The sequence below is a fragment of the Trachemys scripta genome, chromosome 1 (assembly GCF_013100865.1).
Source record: "Trachemys scripta elegans isolate TJP31775 chromosome 1, CAS_Tse_1.0, whole genome shotgun sequence".
Classification (NCBI taxonomy): Eukaryota; Metazoa; Chordata; order Testudines; family Emydidae; genus Trachemys; species Trachemys scripta.
In genome coordinates this window covers 51,194,001-51,215,104 of record NC_048298.1, presented here as the reverse complement: position 1 = coordinate 51,215,104, position 21,104 = coordinate 51,194,001, and the positions used below count along the sequence as shown (strand labels likewise).

The following is a 21,104-nucleotide window of genomic DNA, read 5'->3' as shown; positions in this document are numbered from 1 at the left end:
AGGACTTCAGTAACTCAGCCAGAGGTTATGGGCCTATTACAGGAGTGGGTGGGTGAGGTTTTATGGCCTAGGATGTGCAGGAAGTCAGAGGATCATGATGGTCCCTTCTGGCCTTAGAGTCTTTGAACAGAGAGCTATAATCCTGACTTTTTTTTTTTTTTTTGCAGGAGATTGGTTAATATTATGATGCATTTGAAAGCACTATTTACAGTGATGTAGAAATGTGTCAATATTGATTACATCAGCTTAAAAAAATGAGACCATCTTATTAGGAAATAATCCTTTTGCTGTATTATAACTAACAAAATGACTGTCTTGGTGCAGTAGAAAGAGGCTGCCTTTCAAGCAAACAGTGTCTGTGAGCTAACACTTTCAAATGGAATTACTATTGATGCCTGTTCAGTAGTTCATGTTTTTTGCAATTTTCTCTAGAGATAAAGCAGAAGCAATTAGCATTTGGAGCATTGCAGAGGCATTAAAAGATAATTGCTTGTTCACTTTCCACTGGAAGCTGGTAACTCTCAAGGGGCACGGCTAGGTGAGGATGGTGAGCAAAAGTTACATCACAAGCCTCCATAAGTCTGTACTGTAAAGCAACCTGGATATTTTTATCCTAATATACAGTTTTCTGTGCTGTACAGGAGAGGTGGGAACTGATCCCCACTCTCCTACATTCCAGTCTTAATCACAACTCCATTGCCCCTGAAGTTAAGGAGGAAGGATGGAGTTGTGATTAAGACTGGAATGTAGGAGAGTGGGGATCAGTTCCCACCTCTCCTGTACAGCACAGAAAACTGTATATTAGGATAAAAATATCCAGGTTGCTTTACAGTACAGACTTATGGAGGCTTGTGATGTAACTTTTGCTCACCATCCTCACCTAGCCGTGCCCCTTGAGAGTTACCAGCTTCCAGTGGAAAGTGAACAAGCAATTATCTTTTAATGCCTCTGCAATGCTCCAAATGCTAATTGCTTCTGCTTTATCTCTAGAGAAAATTGCAAAAAACATGAACTACTGAACAGGCATCAATAGTAATTCCATTTGAAAGTGTTAGCTCACAGACACTGTTTGCTTGAAAGGCAGCCTCTTTCTACTGCACCAAGACAGTCATTTTGTTAGTTATAATACAGCAAAAGGATTATTTCCTAATAAGATGGTCTCATTTTTTTAAGCTGATGTAATCAATATTGACACATTTCTACATCACTGTAAATAGTGCTTTCAAATGCATCATAATATTAACCAATCTCCTGCAAAAAAAAAAAAAAAGTCAGGATTATAGCTCTCTGTTCAAAGACTCTAAGGCCAGAAGGGACCATCATGATCCTCTGACTTCCTGCACATCCTAGGCCATAAAACCTCACCCACCCACTCCTGTAATAGGCCCATAACCTCTGGCTGAGTTACTGAAGTCCTCAAATCATGATTTAAAGACCTCAAGATACAGAGAATCCACCAGGCATCATTTCAAAACCTCAATGTCCTACTGATACTTTATCAATAGTAAAATGTATGCTTAACATTAAGATTGCTAAACCAGCACACATAAGCCAATACACCTGCAGATAAGCAGCAGCATAAAATTTTGGGCTTGTTCTGAAAATTTCATAAAAAAAAAAAGAATTATAGTAGCTTAAATATTGCTACTGCTAATTACATGTAGAGTGGTGTGCATAAACCAACAGAAGCCTGCATCTGTTAAAAAAAAAAAAACCCTGGGGGTGGGGGGCAGTTTTCACTTCCTTGAAGTGAAAAGCTGAAAAGCTTCCTTGATCTTGTTATGTTTCACAGCATACAAACAGAAATTAGATAAATATCACAGAAATGTAGGGCTGGAAAGTACCTTGAGAGGTCATCTGTCCATCCCCCTGAGCTGAGGCAGTACCAAGTTAACCTAAACCATCCAACAGTTGTTTATGTAACATGTTCTTAAAAACCTCAGACAGGTTTCCACAGCTTCCCTTATTCCAGGATAAGCTTATTCCAGTGCTTAACTATCCTTATAGTTAAAGTTTTTCCTAATATCTAGTCTAACTCTCCCTTGCTGCTGGTTAAGCCAATTACTTCTTGTCCTACTTTCAGTGGCTAAGGAGTACAATTGATCATCAAACTCTTGGTAATAGCCCTTATCATATTTGAAATCTTATCAGGTCCCCCTTACCTCCAGGTCTTCATTTCAGACTAAATCTACTGTTGCCTCTTTTTCACATGAGTGGCAAATCAAAGTTCAGGGCCCTGGGGATGTTCTAGTTGGAAGTAGAAATTGATGGACTCTGGTATTTTCTTTGATGCAGTCTTGTTTATTTACAAGGAATGTACAAAGTGCTGATTCTCCATATCAGAGGCACCAAGAACAAAAGGAGCAGTTTCTTAGCTTACAGCCCCCAAGTCTCTTTAGTCAACAGATCCAAAAGCTCTCTCTAGCTTTTTTCCAGAGTCACACTGTGCTCACAGGCTGCTGCTTGGCTTTCCATCTGGCTCTTTCTTTATTGTGTGTGTTCTCAGTTTCTATGCATTGTCTTCCCTCATCCCCTTGCCCCCAAATCTGGTCACAATACCCAGTGGACCTTCTGCCCATAGTGCTAGTTTCTGGGCAGACTATTAGGCCTCGTTTTAGGTGTGGCCCTTCTTACAACTATCTTGTTCACACCCCATCTCAAAGAGGTTTGCAAGGGGGCTCGCATGCTTTGGTACAGAGCCCTCTAACAAGCAGGACCCAGAACTGTTTCATCCCAAATCCTCCCCTCCCCTCCAGCTCTTAAAACAATAGCTTGCAATTCCAACATAGGCATCAATATGCCACACATCTGGGCTCCTATTATCAGAGATTGGTCCAGGAGCTTGCCATTATTGAACTACCCCTGCATCAGTTTCTGGAGGAGGGAAAGTGTTTCAGCTGAATTGATGTCCATGAAGAAGGAACCATGAATCAAAGGAAGCCTTCGTCGACTCTCCTGTTTGTGTTTTTCCTGATCAGTCTAGCATGTTACCCTAGGTTCTGATGTAAATAATGTCAGAGGGTGAGCTGTGTTGTCTATGGGAAGCTGGGATGCTGAACAAATGGTAGGTCTTTTACAGCTAGGAACCTTTCCAATCTAACATCTAGGTACCTTCAAAATTGATATGTTCAAGTGGGTCCCTGTTTGGGAATAAAAATCTCTGAGAGAATGACAGCAGCAGGTGGAAGGCAACATTTTCCCAGCACTCGGAACCACATCACCAAGGCCAGGAGGAGTTATGATGTTTTTAATTATGAGCCAAATATATGTTCTTACCACTGCATTTTAATGTGTGGGGTCTGGATGAGAGAGAGGTACATTAGTTGAAAGCGGTGCCTGAGTTAATCAGCAGACACAGATGCAGTGGGGCTGGATATTTTGAATAGAAAGCTTTTTTGTTGGAGCCCTGAAATGCAGTTGGATGTGCTAGAAAGACTAGCTATTTTGCTGCTTCTCTGTGTTTGGAACTATGTGCATATTGTAAATAAAACAGAGGAGGAAAAAGTGTCCTGAATCAGCAACCATTCAACTCTCTCCCAACAAGGAATTAGCCCAGTCTAGAAGCCCAATTTTTTTCTTGTCCTCGTGGAAGCTAGGACAATGGCTACTTGGAAACCTGTGAACAAAGATATACACTCATCTCAGGATGCTGATGACAGAATAAAGTACCTGAAGCCCTTCAAATGTATTACACAGATACTTTGTATATTACACAAATAGGTGTATTTAAAAAGTTTAATTCGTGGTTGTAATGACACAGCTTTGCAATGCAAAATCCTATTTAATTCATGGGTGTGATCTCACTACAGTGAATTATACATTTTCATGTTGTGAAAATTAGTCAATTCAAATACAACTACTGGCTGAGCTCATGTTTTTATGGCACTACCAGATAAGTGTCAACTTTTAATATATATTTTTAATTTAAAAATCTAATTGGGAGTTTTTATTGTTCCCACTTAATCTCCCTGAATGAAATATAATTCCATGCTGATTCTTTGCCCATATCTGCATATTTTACTTCTTGCAGAATGTTCTAAGCCAATCAGTTCTAAGTGGGCCAGGTATCCTTTCCTCCTTTCCTGTTCTGGGTGCAGTAAAGGAGGGGAGGTCACCACCTTTGCACCTTTTGAATTCTAGTCCTTGTTGGGGACATGCCTGACCCATTTAATTTGTGTCCCCTCCCCTCCTCCAGTTAATAGAGATTTTGATCACTTAAACATCCTGCCCCTAATTCTCATACGCAACCAAGCTCTGTTAGCATAAGATCCAAAGCAGGGGTGGCAAACGACATTTTTTATTCTTAGGTCAGATTATTATTCGTATTGTGATAGTACCAAGGAGCCTGAGTCATGACGCAGGACCATATTGTGCTAGGTACTGGCTACTGTGTCATTAATACAAGTTAGAGCAGCCTCAGAGCTTCCCTACCTTGCACCCTGTTGCTTATTATGGTTCTAAGAGACTGCTGTAGCAGCCAGTAACAACTGGAGGCTGGAAGCACGCAAACTATCCCCCTACATGTCCTTTGCAAAGGGGTCCGTGGTGTAGAGCTAATATGGCAGGTGTTTCCACATGAGAACTCCCCAGGCATCCAAAGAAGGGGCTGCTGTGTGACCCCTTATTGGCACTGAAGCCGTCTTAAAGGGTTACAGCTCAATGATTTGGACCCTTTATCTCCTCTGTTATTTTTAAGCTTACTCATTCATTCAGCCAATGATAATGTGATGACTCTCTCAAGACACTTCTCATCAATATCTCTAATCTCTCCCAATCTATTGTATTTCTACATAGTACCCACTGGAATAAACTGGGAGGAAATTAACTTGACTATACAGGACCAAATTCTGTCATCATATATGGACATTCAAATCCTGTCCAAGTCATTTCAAGCTATGCATGCATTAAACAGAATTTGGCACTCAAAATTTTGAGAGGAGATTAAATCATATCAACAGCTACAGTATTTTAATCTGCTAGGTCTCAATCCTTTTACGCACTACTTGGGTGAGTGGTGAGGAAAGATGGACATACTTGATGAATGTGTGCTTACATGCTTACACAGCTGCCCTGATAAACAGGCAGATAAGCATTGCTAATATGTTCCTGGGATTCAAATGTTAATCACACTGACCCAGTTCAACAAACAAAAGGTCTGAGTAAAGACAAGGAATGTGTCCTCCATTGACTCTGGCAGGAACAGACCAAAAATGCATCTGGCTACAGAATTTAATTTCATACCACTTCCGTGTTGAGAATCTAGATGGATTCCTTCTAGTCTATAGCTCCAGCTCTTGCTACTTTATTCAGACTAACTCCTGTATATATCAGCAACATTTAGAAATACAAGAAAATAATCTGTGCAAATATAATTTGGGTACTTAAATTTCAAAAGACAACAAAGGGAAAAAATAATCCAGTTTGCTACTGTTTCTTCTACAATGTGATCCAGTAGCTCCATCTACTGTAAATATATGGCACTGGTTCTGTTTAGGAAGGGTAAATGTTTCAGAAGCACTAAGGAGCAACTAAGGAGCCTAAATCCTATTGAAAGACAACGAGACAGACTCAAATTGTTTACGTACTTTTGAAAATTTTACTCCAAATGTCCTACACAGGAAAAAGTAGAAATTTAAAATTCTGGTTTACATTCTGCGCCCATTGCTATATCATTTTTACAAAATGAAAAGTCTTGTGTATTTTGGGGCCAATCTTACTTTAGTATCTACCTACTTAACTGCAAAATATTTCAGGAAACAACCACCACCACCACAATAGTAAATAATCTGGTATATAGGGAAGTCAATCATTTGATTCCAGTGAGGAACAAAAATGAAGAAAATTGATATTTGATAGAATTTATGACCAAAAGTGCTAAATATTTTCCTGTTTCAGAAGAGGCAATCGAGACTGTGGAAATGCAAATGAAATAACTATAGAAGGTAACAAATAAAGTTAACTGGTAATCAGAACAGAGAGAAGTGTACCTACAATCAGCCTAGGTTCAAGTTCTGATATGCATTTGTAAAACAGTAGAGGTAAGACAGAACTTCCATTATACTAAACCTTTCCTTGAAGCCAGATACAAACTTCTTTGCTCCATCTGCATGTTCACAAGCTATTCAGGCTGCAGTTAGCAGTTCTTTCTGGGTTTGCTGGGATAACTCACATAGACCTGGTCTACGCCACAAAGTTTTTCCAGAATAATTATGTTGGATAGGAGTGGGAAGGTGGGGGGAAGAAAGTCACAACCCTTAGCTATGTCAGCAAAACTTCCAGTGGAAACACAACTAATGTCAGCACAGCTAATGTCGTTCTGGGAGATAGTGTTGCATGCTGGCAAATGAACTCCTTCTGCAGGCTTACATTGCGTGTATGCAGGCAGCTCTGCTGGCATAACTAAGCTGGCCAAGGCTCTGTAGTGTAGACAAGTCCTAAGATTCTGAAGCATAGACATGAGCATAGTATTTCCTTTATATCCTTTATTAGCTCAGCCAACCTCAGGCTGTCCTTTGGTCACTAATAAATTCTTAAACCTGAAAAGGACAACAGAACCTTGAACAATAATCTCCATGAGTTTATAGGGAACACATCCTACCAGATGAATGTTCACTTTTATTAACAGAAACATGTAATAGTGGAGTAAAGAAACCAGTAGGTCATATTCTTGAGGGAGGAGAGGCCCCAGACTAGGCATTAGTTGCATTTTCTTGTAACCAGTTCTGACTTTTAGGCCTCATTAATTATAGTCACTTAAAATCTTTCTGTAATTAATAAATTTGTTTTATTGCTTGATCTAAACCAGTGTGTTTAGACTGAAATATCTGGGTAACTCCATTTGGGATAACAGGATTTCTGCATATCATTTTCTGATTATAAAATGAAAGATTTTATATGAGCTTGTATTGCCCAGGAGAGGATTTAGGAGTACATTTCTGGGGACAGTCTGGGACTGAGAATTTACTGGTTTTGCTCTGCAGTGTAATTCATGAGTGGCTGGCTATAGTACTCATACATTATAACTTGGAGTAACCTACATGCTGGAGGCTGTGTGTGAGTGGTAACTCACAGAAAAGCAGTGAGGCACCCCAGGTTGGAGAACCGAGGTGAAACAGCTATTCATGATCCAGATTGTTCCCGGGGTACATCACAGTGATCCAGACAACTGGTTGCTAAGGGCTTCATGATCCATCAACCCTGTTAATACTATACTGAGAACCGGAACTCAGAGAAAAACATGAATTAAGCTATTCAGGAATCTGATCCTGGATAGCAGGGTGATGTGGAGATATTGCGGTTAGATGGACCCTTATACTAATACTTTTTATTATTATTTCTATTACTGCAGAATAGGCATTACTCTATTACTCCTAGTAATGCCTAGGAGCCAAAGTTATGGACCAGGATTTCATTGTACTAAGGTTTGTGTGTACACAACCCCCCCCACCCCCACCCCAGAGATGTTCCTGCCCCAAGGAGCTTACACTCTACGTATAAGACAAGTCACAACAGATGGATATAGACAGATTGGAGAGTACATATAAACAATAAAACAGTATTAGTCAGTATGTTCGCCAGTGACATCTGCCCACTGGCAGCCTAACCGTTGTCAATTTTTTTTGTAGGCATCATGCCAAAAGAGAGTTTTGAGAAAGGATTTGAAAGTGTACAATGATATAACTTGGGGATGTTTATGGAGACTATGAGGGGGCAGCATCTAAGAAAGCACAAAGGTGCTTGTTTGAAAAATTTAACAAGTGGGCAGTGGAGGCTGGCATCATTGGCTGAATGAAGGTGAGCATCAGAAAGATGGTAGGTAAGGTGGGCCTTGAAAGTCAATACCAACACCCTATGTTTGATGCAATAGAGCAGGGAAAGCCAGGGGCAAGATTCAAAGAGGGGGTGACATGCTAAAAGCAATGAACTAGGAACATGATCATTACAGCAGCGTTGTGAATGTATACGAGCAGGGTAAGACTGTTTGTCAAGGCCAGACAGCACAATGTTACTGTAATTGAGACGTGAGATGTTTAGAGTTTGGACAAGAATTTTAGCTGCCTGGATGAAAAGGAATGGCTGTATCTTAGAGATGTTATGAAAAAATAATTGTCAAGATGGGGACCTAGAGAGAGGTCTGAGTCAAAGATGCTGCCCAAGTGACAGGCAGAATGGTGGTGTTGCCCACAGTGACTGAGAAAGGGGAAGAATAGGCTCTGCAATAGAATGCTACTGTACCAAACTGTTCAGCCACTAGGTGGCATTGTTTTAGCTACGTTCAGCTTGAGGGGCTAGACATCCATAATGAGCTCTCAGAGGAACAAGCCAAGATTTTAGTTTGGACAGAAGGAAACAGGTCTGGAATAGGTCGGTAGGTAGGTCTGTGAGCCATCAGCATGGAGAGGGTAGCTGAATTTGTATTTGTGGATGCGATTACCCAGAGATAAGATGTAGATGGACCAAGGACTCAGGGAAGAACGACATTGTCAGCCGTGTCAAAGATGACTGACAGATCAGGGAGGATGAAGTTAGAGTATTGGTTCTGAGCTTTAGCTAGGGAAAGATCATTGGAGACTTTGGCGAGAGCAGTTTAAGTGAAATGCAAGGGGCAGAAGTGGGACTGGAGAAGATCTCGGATGGAATTGGAGGTGAGGAACTCCAGACAGTAACGATCTTAAAGATGAATGGGAAAAGGGAGACGGGTCAGCAGCTGGAGAGGCAAAAGGGGGTCAAAGGGATTTTTTTTAAAAATGGGAAAGACTAAGCATGCTTGTATTGTGAGGGGAAAGCAAGGAGAGAGAGAGGTTAAGGAGAAGAGTAAGGGAGGGGATAAGAGTGAGTTTGAAGGAGATCAGGAGATGTGATAAATTCACTGGGGCAAGCAGAAGGTTTACAGGAGAAGAGCAGATGAGAAACTTCTGCATCTGAGATCAAGGAGGAGAGAATTGCCAGTGGGGAAGGGAAAGCAAACCATGGGGGTGGGGGGTGATAGATAAAGGCCACACTGTAGTTTGTCAATTTTCTCTTGAAAGAAATCTGCAAGTTCCTGCACAGAGAGAAGTTGGGGCAGGAGAAGGGGAGGGTTTGAGAAGTAAGGCAAAGGTGACCAAAAGACAGCTGGGATTACAGGCATGAGATTCAGTTAAATTGGAGGATTAGAGTTGTTCAGCTAGGACAATAGAATTTGTAGTGGAGAAATTTGGCCTGCTCATAGGACTTTTTCCAGGGATGCTCCTGATGCATGAGAGCAGGAGTATGGATGGTGGATGTTGGGAGTGAATGAGGGCTGGCAATTAGCAAGGCAGACCTTATGGTAGGGGAGAGGGGCCTCCAGTGATACTTCCAAAGGACTGTTTAATGGCCACGGCATAGCACAGATCCTGTGGATCCATGACATAGGGATGGTTTCAACACATCAGGGTACTGCTGAGCAAGATATCAGGATGATATCAGTGCTGGAGAACAGTGCCTGGTGGACTGCCCTCAGGCGTATTTAACAGTTGATACTGAGGGACCTTTGTCAGGCTGCTGGCTACCCTTTGACTGTTGAGCCAGAGACAAGTCAAACACCTGCTGATTTTTGTATTTTGATAGGTACCAGGCATTGGCTTATCCCTGAGTGGCATTGACACTGGAATTGAGGCGGACAACTGTGGCCTCTTGGTCAACGTATTATGGGAACTGGGGTGGGATCTCAACTCGCTGGGGCAATCATGGAGATGGAATGACTGGAGGACTAAGGTCCAGCTACATCCTTCCTTTGGGCATCTGGAGGCTCACAGAGGAAACATTTAAGTAGTGTCTTGCTGAACTTTTTAGTGCCACTTAGAGAAGGCGCAACATACGGAACACCACTCAGGAACATGTTCCTCTCCGAAGCCAGAGAGACATTTGGAGAGCCTCGTTAGGCAGCATCAAAGCTTCACATGGGAGCAGGTTATGAATCTAGGGGATTTTGCTTCCAACTACTGACAACTCATTTTGCCCTCCACAAAAGGCAAAAGACTAATTACTAATTAACTACAGTACAACTAACACATTGGACAGAGAAGCAGCCGGACACTACAAGGAGTCCATCTCATTGCCATTGGCAGTAAGAAGCCAACTGAATGACCTTTGGGCCTGCTCTGTCCTTTATGACCTTGGGGGGAAAGAGGGAAGGAGGAATGCCATCTAGATGCCAGCATGGCCCCAGAGAACACTGCTGACCAAACAGATTTGATCTTACCTGTCTGCGGTATATGTGCACCAAGAGTGGATTCCGTGTGGACAATCACACGAAGTATTCTCGAATACTAAGATAAAACAAAAGCCCATAGAGAGGAATATATTTTCAGCAGTGTGTGATGAAAACTAGGTGTATACTTCATGTTAGCATGAGCACTGAGCTCTCAAAGTTGAAAAGCAATTTTTAATGAAATCATTTTTTGTACAGAACTAAGTGTGATTTACCAGGTTAAAATAGTAAATCTTTCTTATATAATAATGGATTGACTTTACAATAGTTGGCCCACCTTATTTTAAAGCATCATGTAAGCTAATCCAGAAATCTAAGATCTAATTAGTGCTTGTATCATCTCTCTTTAATAATAGAAGATTCCATCTTTTTGCTTAATCTGCTCTTACATGAAGTGATCCTAGTGGAGTTCCAGCTGTATATGGGATTATTTCCTCATTATCTGACAAATGAGGGCTAGTGACCTAAATCTCAGCAGTCTACTCAACTATGCCTATTATGGTCCTGTGATCACCCCCCCCCAAACATCTCCCTTCTACTCTGTTCCACCCCCAACCTCTTTCCTCCCAAATAAAGAATAACCAGTTTGGTAGGCTTTGGAAAAAAATTAAACATACACCCAGTACATGAGTAATCAGGTGTCACAACCCCATTAGGACATTTAACACCTGTCTGACATTTAAATGCCATATCTGAGTTAAATGTCTGTCACCACCATTGTTCCTGCCAGGCAGACATTTAACTCAGACATGCCAAACCCGTGCCAAAAACCCCACAGAAATTAGGCTTGTTTTTGGCTTCATTGGCTTGTGAGTTGCTTGTTTGCTAGTTTTTGGCTTGTAGCTTCTTGCTTCTTTTTTTTGATCAGCTCCCGACAAGGGGGGAAAGAGAGTCAGGAGTGCACAGTGGGCCCACCACAGTCCCAGACTGCACGCCAGGGGATCTAGTCATAGAGTGTAGGGGTTCCTAGGGATTGGCTTGTTTTGAAATGGGATTAGCTTGAGTTTTGGCTTATTGTGAAAATCGGGTTTATTTACTGCATGAAACTTGGATTTTACTTATCCATAATTGGTTAGCAAAAGGTGCTTTTACTGGTATAGGAATATGATCCCAACCACTGGTATATGGCATTAGTCCTGGTACTTTTGAAAGACTCCTCCTCTGATAAGGAGCCCTGGGTGGCACTGGGTCCCTGGCGGCACTGTTGCTGCTCACCTCCCATTCAGCTGCATAAACCCGAATATACAATTCTTGCTTTGTACAGTGGTCTGAAAAGGCTGTGAAGCATGCACGCAGAACCTGAGCCTATCCCAGGGGAACTCCCCCAGGTGTTCTGAATATTTTCCTCTTACAGTTGTGTTTATAGCCATCATCATTCCAATGGAGACTATTTTGAAAAATCACTTCCTCCACCCAACTTCATTCCTGCATGCCCAGGGCAACATCCACAGCAGCATACATTTAAGCAGCAATGGGCAGACATGTATGATTGCCAATAGCTCCAGTGCTTAGCTAAATAAAGAGACACAAAGAAGGGTGGAGGTACAGTAATAGTGTACAAGTACTTAAGAGGTTTAATTTGACATTTACTAAGGCCTTGTCTATACTACCGCAGTAAGTCGACCTAAGTTATGCTACTCCAGCTACACGAATAATGTAGCTGGAGTCGATGTAGCTTAGGTCGACCTACCGTGGTGTCTATTCCGCACTTTGCCAACAGGAGACGCTCTCCCATCGACTTACCTGAATCTTCTCCGGTGGAATACCGGAGTCAACCGTAGAGTGCTCTGTGGTCGATTTACTGGGTCTACTGAAATCGATCCCTGGTAAGTGTAGACATGGCCTTAGAGTACCACTGCCAGTGAGAGGAGGAGTAACAGGAGTGGTACACACAGTATATATACTGGGCTAATAAAACTACTGTAGAACTCCCCTCTCCCGCTCCCTCCCCCCAAAATCCCCTACTCCCAAACCATTCTTTTCAATTCCTAATATTTCTCCCCATAATGTACATCAGGGCAATATATGTTGGACAGGGCACTATTTATTTCAGCACCTGTTACTGATACATTATTATTCAATGATGTAGCTCACAATTTTATTCATTAAGTGAACCAGGTTACTCAATATTTCTATGGGTAATCAACTATAATTAGTATTTTTCTTATCACCCAAAGCAGTTAAATGCAATGTATCAGAATTATAGCAGTTAGTGTAAATTGGGATTCCATTTCCCCCAGTTCCCAATCTTATGTAGCACTATTTCTTGAAAAGTAAGGCCTTGTCTACACTACAAAATTAAGTCGATCTAAGTTAGGTTGAAGTATAGCAACTGCAGTAATTACTGCGGTGATTCACGTCCACACTACGTCTCCTTTGTCAGTGGTGAGAGTCTTCACCAGGAACACTTTCACCAATTTAACTGTGTGGGGCACTGACAGCTGGAACCCCCTGTCTCCTCCCTGCATGGTGGCCTCCAGCTACCCTCCTATGGGGGTGGAGTTATTAGGTTGGTGTAGGGCGTGACTTATATCAATGGGAGCAACATTGTATCATAGACACTTACAGAGTTAGGTAAACGTAAGTTGCCTTATGGAAACCTAATTCTGTAGTGCAGACCAAGCCTAAGGTAGAACAGCACATTAAGGGTGGCAGAATGTGGCTTACTCACTACTATCCACTCTGCAAATATAGTCTTGTTTTCTTCAAGGTACAGCTAAGGTACTAATCAGCATGATAACTGTTGTAGAATCTGGCCTGATACTAGTATTTGACTAGAGGGTTGAAAGTATTTTGAGTCGACAACTTCTGTTTTACCGAACAACATCGAAAACTTCATCTTTTACTAGCACAGAAGCTATTATTTAAATTGTTTTGTGTATTTTAGTATCCTGAAAATTGGGAGCTGTACTGTGTTGTCCCTAATGTTCAACTAGAAATAATGTTCTTATTGAAGAAGAGGGCAATATAAACACAATTTTAATTAAGGTTAACGTGTACAAAAAGCTATTCGAATGAATACTAAATGAGGATATAAACAGCAACCATGACCTCAGTACACAATATATTTCATACCTCCCAGTTTAAGAAGCAGTAACTCTAAACTGTTCTTACTCCTTTGAGAGTGATCTGGGAAAATTGACTATCACTATTTATTATGTGCCCCACAGTGCTGTGATCTTTGCTCAGTTTGTACTGTTGTGCTGAACTGTAAGGCTCATATATTCTGGAGAAGCTTGAATCTGAGGAAGTTCCTCCCATTTTTATTCCACGACTTTACATTTTATTTTAGACCTTCCTTTTATTCTGCTCATTTACGATTCATGTTTGTGGGCAATAGTCTATCACTGGACTTTGGTAGAATGGAGGACATAACTTTTTTCAACACCACCTGTTATATAGCATTTTTGTGTTATCATTAATATGGTATCATGGAAAAAGATACATCATTTATATAGAAGGATAATCAAAGAGATTGAAAACAAGTCATGTTAGAACACTCATTTTAAAGATTTTATTGTATCATAGTCACTTCAAATGTTGTGAAACAATTTTCTACAATCTTGAGCTTTTCTTCAGAAAGCAGGTTTTCCTGTTTTAGTTGTCCAATAAGAGCTTCCAGGGATTTGAGCCTACCTAAAGTTTTTCTTTCCTGTTTTTCAAGGAGTGTTATCTTAGAATGCAGCTTTGCAATTTTTTGGCAGAGATGATCCCTGTCTAGGTCTTGTCTGCAATATGAATGCTCAGTTTGTAATACTTCAGTTTCACCATAATTGTTTATATATGCAGATTTTTGAATTTCTATTTCTTCCATGTCTATGAACTCCTGTTTAATAGGCATGAAAGAACTACTTACCATCGAAGGCTCTTTAGAACACTCAGCAGGTACAATGATAGCAATGACAGATTCCTCATTTCCATTAAACTGTTCGATAGTTCGCGTGATTGTACTGAAAAAAACTGTGTTTTCACTCGGCTGTACTTCCACAGAGCAGACTGCAATATGTGAGTTAGGATTCTCAGCTAGATGGTCAATAATTGGTCCACCTGCATTTTTAAATTTCAAAGATGAATCCAGGTATTCAGGGTCTGTAACTTGCAAAACTGTGGCTGTACAACTTAAAAGATTCTCTACCGACGTATGAACATTACTTGCATCTATGTTCTGGACAGCTTCTGCCATTAAAACAGGTGTTTGTTGAATATGCTGCTCAGATGAACTAAGAATTATGGTGCCTGCTTGCAAGTTTTCTGTGTTCTGAAACGGCACTTTCTTTTGTGAAGGTTTGCTCAGGGTTGATAAGCAAATTGCTTCAGTTTTTTCATCTAGCCTTTCTGCAATTGTGACACTTTTCTTTGGTGAACAAGGCTCAAACGATGCAGATACATTATCTGACTCTACACACACACTGATTTCCTCCCCATCCTCTGTTTTTATCTCTTGTGGCTTGTGCTGAGAAGGGTCTTTTTCCTGGAGGAGAAATGACACCTTTTAACTATAACTACATATAATGCACAGAAGTTTCCTCATTCTGTAATGTGCTCTTGAGTAACTATTTTTTGATAATCAATTTTTTTAAAGTATTGCTCAAAGATTAAACCAGTAAGTTGCCAACAATTCATATATTTATCTCCAATAAAATGTTTTCCTTAAACTTTGTATACCACCAGAGACATTCTCAAGTATTAGTCTAAAACTCTGTGTAAAATACTTTAATAAACCTGAAACTGTTTTATAATTCTTCATGTAAATTGATGACACATACAATAGAAGCACCAAGTTGACTTTTTCTGACAAGCTGGTTAGTTTCTCCTATTCTATGCCCAAACATGTTATTCAATACAAATTAATGATGGATTATGCTGCTTTTGCATTACTGAAGCAGCAAAGCAGAAAATCCTGTTTTTTCCACCTAATGTAATTCAGTGGACTGATGGTTCTTTCAGACAACCGCCAAGCAACTTTACTTTCACAGAAATTTAGTACAATGGTAGAAAAGAAACTTAGATCTTCAGTGCATAAGTAACTGCAGTGGGTTACATGGGTGTACGTGTGCATTCAGGCATATGTAGTATGCATGCACGTCCACACAGATTGATTTTTAAATATACAAGCAAGCATGGTGTTGAAAGTTTGAACACTTCTTAAGGATGGAGACATTTCTTTTATGACTCATGGTAAGTTAACAAGTGGAAAGACCTTACATTGATACTGCTTCTGTTTTTATCATCACTACTAAGGCTTGTCCTTCCCTGGCTACTCTCTCTTCTCCCCATCTACACAAATCACATCTTCCCCATGTTTAGGATTAGAATCTAAATAAGCTTTTTGATATGTTGGTCATTAATATAAAAATATACTAACGTTGTGTGGTATATTTTTTCAATAGGTTTGATTTTGAAGAGGGCAAGCTGTAGAAGTTGTAGTCATGTTAGGCCAGTAGACTAAGAATAAAAACAAGACAAAAAACCTGTAAGCAACTTTAACTTTGCTAACTAAATATAAAAATAAGACAAGCAAGTATTAATAAGAATGTGAGGACAGGACGTAAAAATGGTGTGTGGTGAAAAAAGACAAGTCATTCTAAAGTGTACATTCATAAAGATATGCCTAGTTCAGACCACCCAAACTGTTGACTAAACAGGCTGTTCAGTGTTTCCCATGTCCTTCATAGATAAGAAGGAAGTAGGCGTGCAGCAGTAGGACATGGGTTCCATTGCATTGCAATTGAGTTTTGTAACACACTTCAAAATTTAAAGGATTGAAAAAGTTATAGAAATAGTAAAAGCAGTTTCCTTACCTGTAGTACTATCATCTCCAAAGTGGGTACCTAATGCTCAGTCAGTCCTAGAGATTTAAGAACACAGGCTATCTCCCTTCCTCTGATCTACCTGACGCTGAAACAGGGCTTCTTTGATTGAATTGCTGGCTCCTGCTGCGTCTGTTTAGAGAACTGAGAAAACACCCAGATTCTCCTGAAATTCTAACCTAAAGTCCTACCAGAACCACTGCTAGGTTGACGAGGGAGGGAGGGAGGGAGGGAGGGAGGGGAAAAAAAAAAAAAAATCAAATCCCATCTGGGTAGAGCACTCACAAGTAGAGCTTTGAGGAACCCCTGTTTGTTTTGTATAGAGACATAAGACTGAGCCTCAATATGTAGCTGCAGTACCTCAAACATGTGAGCAAGGGATATGGTTTAAGGGATAAAAACCCAAAACACACACCATCTCCAAAGCATGGAATGAAGGCCCATCACTATTTGACTGACTGAGCAGTGGGCATCCATACAGGAGCAGAGATATCCTTCATATATACATGTTTTCCTTAGGCTAAACACACATCTCAAGAGTTCTAGTGCCACACTGAGTGAGAGGATGCTTACCCAAAACCTGTTAGTAGAGCTAGGCATTGGGTCCTATGAAGGAGAATCTCGGCTTTCATTAAAAACGTCCTAACCCTTGTCTTTGCCATGATAGCTTTAGAAACAAACACATGCCAATGTAAAATTATCACTAGTGTTGAAATGAGCAACCATCTGGGCTCCATTTCTGCAACATAGGATCTTAATTATTTTCCCATTCACATACATTTTTCATGTAAAAGGACAGTTAAGTTTGGGATGTGTTCTAAAGAATCATCTTGCATCTCTAGGAGTTCATGAGAGATGCACACTATACCCCAGACAGATTCTCCTATTAAAAAAAAACAAAATCTGGGAGTCAGGACATAAGTGCCTAAGCACCTTTATGGATCTGACCTTCTGATTCTACAGTAAGTGGGATGATGCAAGTGTCTAGAAAGGGAGAAGATGAATAGATCCTGCCGTTCCCCAGAACAGCTGTCAATACAGTCAGTGAAATGAGCCTCCATGAGGTGCTGGGGAGGAGGAAGCATGCAATATTAAGAGGTATAGTGCCTTGGACAGAGGTGGAAATAGTAACTGTTTTTTTTCTTTGCCAGTGACAAGAGATGAATATAAAATTGATATGCTTTCCCCCTCCTTGTTTTGGGGATTCCCAAGACATAGTTTTATCCAGGGAATGTTTCATTTACTGCTGACTGGGAAGAAAATGAGAAGGGAAACTGTAGTTAAAATTTTGGCAGCATCACCTCAAAGTATTCGTATAGCTTTATAGATCAGGTATCTATGTATCATCTCCTCTATAAAGATATCGTGATTAGACTATGAACACAGATATAAAAAAAGGAAGGTTATGCTTCTGCTGAATGCAAATCACTACCTCTACATTTAGAAACAAACTTATGTTTAAGCAGTAATTATTTGAGGCAAGAACCATCTTTTTGTTTTGTGTTGTACTGTGCCCAGCACAACAGGGTTCTGGACCCTGACTAAGGTTTCTAGCAGCTATTGTAATACAGAGAAAAATTTAATTCCATAAAGATTTTTAGATCATCCCAAAAAATTACTACTAGTGTCATGAACTGCTGGATTTTCTCTCCATATTTTAAAGAAACTCATCATAGTTTTCGTCCTAGAGCGTGAAAACTTGTTTACATTAAGTTCACCTGCAATTCAAGGAAACCTACACTTATTTCTGGAATTCATTTTTTATATTTTAAATGTCAAAAGTCTGTGTTAAATGTTTTCTTTTTCAATGTTAAAGTAGCTAGATAGACACATATTTCAGTTTTATAAATTAAGTCACGATGGAGACTAAATACCCATCTCTGTACCCTGCCTCCAACACTTTTCTCTACTGGATGCTTCAGAGAAAAGCAGTAAACCCCTGTAGTCGCCTTCAAAACATTTATACTAAACAATACTACAACAGATGTGAGGCACTGGGTCTTTACCTAGCCAGTTGTATGGGAAATGTCTTCATGACACAACATGGGGATGAGATAATAGAAGCTCGATGGTCCTTACAATTTTTACTCAGGCTAGTTTAAAAGCAGATCCCAGTTGTTATTCATACAAAGTGTAAAACAATTCTGTGCCCATTACCATTTACAGGATGTGACCATTTTTTATACTTGTGTGTAAAAGGAATACCTGAGAAAGCAACTCATATTGGAAAATTTTAACTAAACAAGATTTGAGTATAATATTTCTGCAAGAGTATACTTGTATACTTAAGTTCTGAAAAACTTATGAAGAAGCTGATGATAACTCATTATGGTATATTATGCTGTATAAAGCAGTAACTACTTTGCAGGGATATGCCAATGAAATACATGGCAATGAAAAATAGCAATATTTTTATAATTTGAGCCTGGACTCCTGATCCGTGATTTTTACATTAGAGAGAGGAGAGTCAAGAAAGGGAAGACATACACATGCTGAAATTAAAAACATTTTAAAAAGCTAATGTTTTTATACCATATGAATACATTTACTGTTAATCAGAAGGCCCTAATAAAATTAGCTATTTGAAGCAAAGTAGTAGGTGTAAAAGAAACATTAGTATTTGGACAGAAATTACCTAACAGCAATACTTCCAAGATTGGGTCTCTCAATCAAAAGTATGAAACTATTGGATATTCAAAAGTAAAGTTTTCTGAGTATTACTTTGTATGTATGGTTTTGAAAATTATACTAATATCCAGCCAACGCAGCTCTGTATTAAATAATAAAGTGACACATTACCTGATTATCAGGCAAAGAGAAAATAGTTGGTATTGCAGTATGTTTCAAATATCGAATTCCCCATCGCACATCAAGGGAGTCAGGGGTAAAATGGTCACTGCACAGGAGCTGGTGCTTACTGGGAGTCCATGTGTCACGTTTCATATTCCGCAACCATTTCTCAAGTCTTTCTTTATCGTGAAGTGGAAACCTGGTTTAAAAGATTCGCACAAAATTAGTTTTATACTTTTTTCAAATAAAAATCTCTTCATCCCACTCCTAAGTCTTCCCTTACACAAGAATCTATCCTAGGTTTTTATATAGCACTTATTATCATGGCATACAAGTGTTAAATCTGGTAACCATGAAACTTACATCTAGATAATCATGTGCGGGGAAATCTTGGCTCCACTGACCTCAATGGCAAAACTCTCACTGATGTCAAAGGTGACATCCTGACCCCAAAACCATCTAATATGGGCTGATCCAGGAACCCTTGCTCAAAAAACAGTTTCCACTGAAGTCCCTGGGAATACTTGCTTCAGTAGAAAAGTAGGAGGATGTGGTCCTTATTTTGTTTTAACAAATAAGCAAGCAATTCTCAAATTACTGGATTCCACCTATTACTTTAATTTTGTTTTCATTATATTTCTCTTAATCTATTTGAGCACATTCCTGAGTTTTTTTTTAAATTTGAAAAGCCACTCATTAGTTTAGGTTAAAAAAATTGTATAAAATATAGTAAGAAAAGTGTTTCTGTCTCACTCTCCTGAAACGTGAGATCTAGAAAGTGAAAGACTAAAGCTAACAAAAGGAAACTGACTGGGGTAATTTTTATCATTCAAATTAAGTGAAAAGGAAAAGGAAGCATAAACATTGGCAAGATTTGTTTAAAATTTAGTTTTAAAATACTGTTATGCAAAGTGACATACAAACCCCAGGGGAAATAGAATGTAGTGGAGGGCTAAACAGAAACTTGTAAGCAAAGCCATGAAACTCGTCTAGTGAGTCAGTTTCCTGCATGCCACATCTGGAAGTTTATAGACCAACATTTTTAGGCAAAATCAGTATGTTATCAGAGCAATCACTTAAAAAAAAAGTGAAGCATTTCCATGTACAATAACATTATCATTCAGCCCAACCTCTCAGTTCACATCTTTGACCAAAAAGACACCACAAGACACCAAAAAGGTTAGCATTCTCAGCTCCTTAAATATCTCTTTAGTTTTGACATGTAGCCAACTATAATACACATCAAATCACCCTCACACTCAAAGCACAACCTTAAGATTCCATGTTAATGTATAAATGATAACAGGGTGTCCTGGGGAAGTGAAAAGTACTGTAGATATCAGATGTGGGGTTGGGATGAGTGGCAAAATTCATCAGATATTCCTGGCACCTGATGAAGGCCTGTCTAGCCTAGAGCCTTTTTTGCAGAGCCCACATCATGCCTTAATCCCAATGGGCAACCAGATCCCCAGCCTCCTTGGGCTTACGCTGACACAGACCCACTCCCTGAACCCCCTTCTACTTCCCAGCCGCTTTTAATAATGCTTTAGTTTCGTTTAATGTTTATTTCCGATCCTAGCTAAACACTGACCAGGCAGAACCTCTGTCCAAAGGCGCAGCAAGCCCCAAGCTGGCCTGGGCAATGAGCAGAGCGGGGTTGAGGAAGGGGAGCTGGGAACTGGATCGGGGAAGGGCGTAGTGCAGCTCCCCCGGCCCGAGGTCCCTCCCCCCCAGCAGGGGTATAAGGAGGTTGAAGCACAGGGCCTAGAGCCCATGGACAGCACGTCCTGCGCCCCCGCTAGAGACCCCCAGCGAAAGCGTGGTGCGGCCTGGGCCCGAGGGAGGGCGCCCGGCGAGGCAGGCAAGGGAGAGGCCCCGCTCCCAGGGCGACGGGCCTAACCCGACGGGCTGCGATCGCGCCCTGGCGCTGCTGCCTCAGGGTGGGAGAGCCCTGGGCTCCGGCGATGCGTCCCAGCCCGCCCGGCCGCCCCAGCCCACCGCCCCGGCCGGCCGACTGGCTCTCACGGGTAGAAGCTCAGCTTGCGCTGGTCCCTGGCGCTCTGGCCTCCCCGGTTCTTGCAGCAGGACGCGGCGCAGTATCGGGGCATAGCGGGCGCTGCAGGACCCAGCCCGGGGAAGGAACCATACACACAGGCAGCGGGGCGCGGGGATCGCCGGGACACCGGCAGCCACAGGGCGCTCGCCCCGACCGCAGCCCCACTTCCGCTTCCCCAGGCCTCTGACCCGGCCCATCAAGCGGAAGTGACGTG

At 40.9% G+C, this 21,104-nt stretch overlaps 1 protein-coding gene across 2 annotated transcripts; it reads right to left on the bottom strand.

Annotated features, from left to right (window-relative positions):
- Positions 1 to 13,475: 13,475 nt before the first annotated feature.
- THAP5 (THAP domain containing 5) lies at positions 13,476 to 21,077 on the bottom strand. 2 transcript variants are annotated; one of them, XM_034769416.1, is made up of 3 exons: positions 20,860 to 21,077; positions 18,844 to 19,033; positions 13,476 to 14,705 (listed from the first exon to the last, which is right to left on the bottom strand). In XM_034769416.1, the coding sequence occupies exons 1-3, from the start codon at positions 20,940 to 20,942 to the stop codon at positions 13,749 to 13,751; spliced, it is 1,230 nt and encodes a 409-aa protein (XP_034625307.1). In that variant the 5' UTR covers positions 20,943 to 21,077; the 3' UTR covers positions 13,476 to 13,748. The 2 variants fall into 2 exon arrangements, with proteins under 2 accessions (XP_034625307.1, XP_034625297.1); XM_034769406.1 differs by lacking the exon at positions 20,860 to 21,077 and adding an exon at positions 20,426 to 20,816.
- Between the last annotated feature and the right edge of the window lie 27 nt (positions 21,078 to 21,104).

Coding starts and splice junctions, on each gene's coding strand:
- THAP5 (XM_034769416.1), bottom strand. CDS start 20,942: ATGCCCCGATACTGCGCCGCGTCCTGCTGCAAGAACCGGGGAGGCCAG. Junction 19,034..20,859: donor CGCAAGCTGAGCTTCTACCC/GTGAGAGCCAGT, acceptor CTTTTAAACCAG/GTTTCCACTTCACGATAAAG. Junction 14,706..18,843: donor TCTCTTTGCCTGATAATCAG/GTAATGTGTCAC, acceptor TTTCTCCTCCAG/GAAAAAGACCCTTCTCAGCA.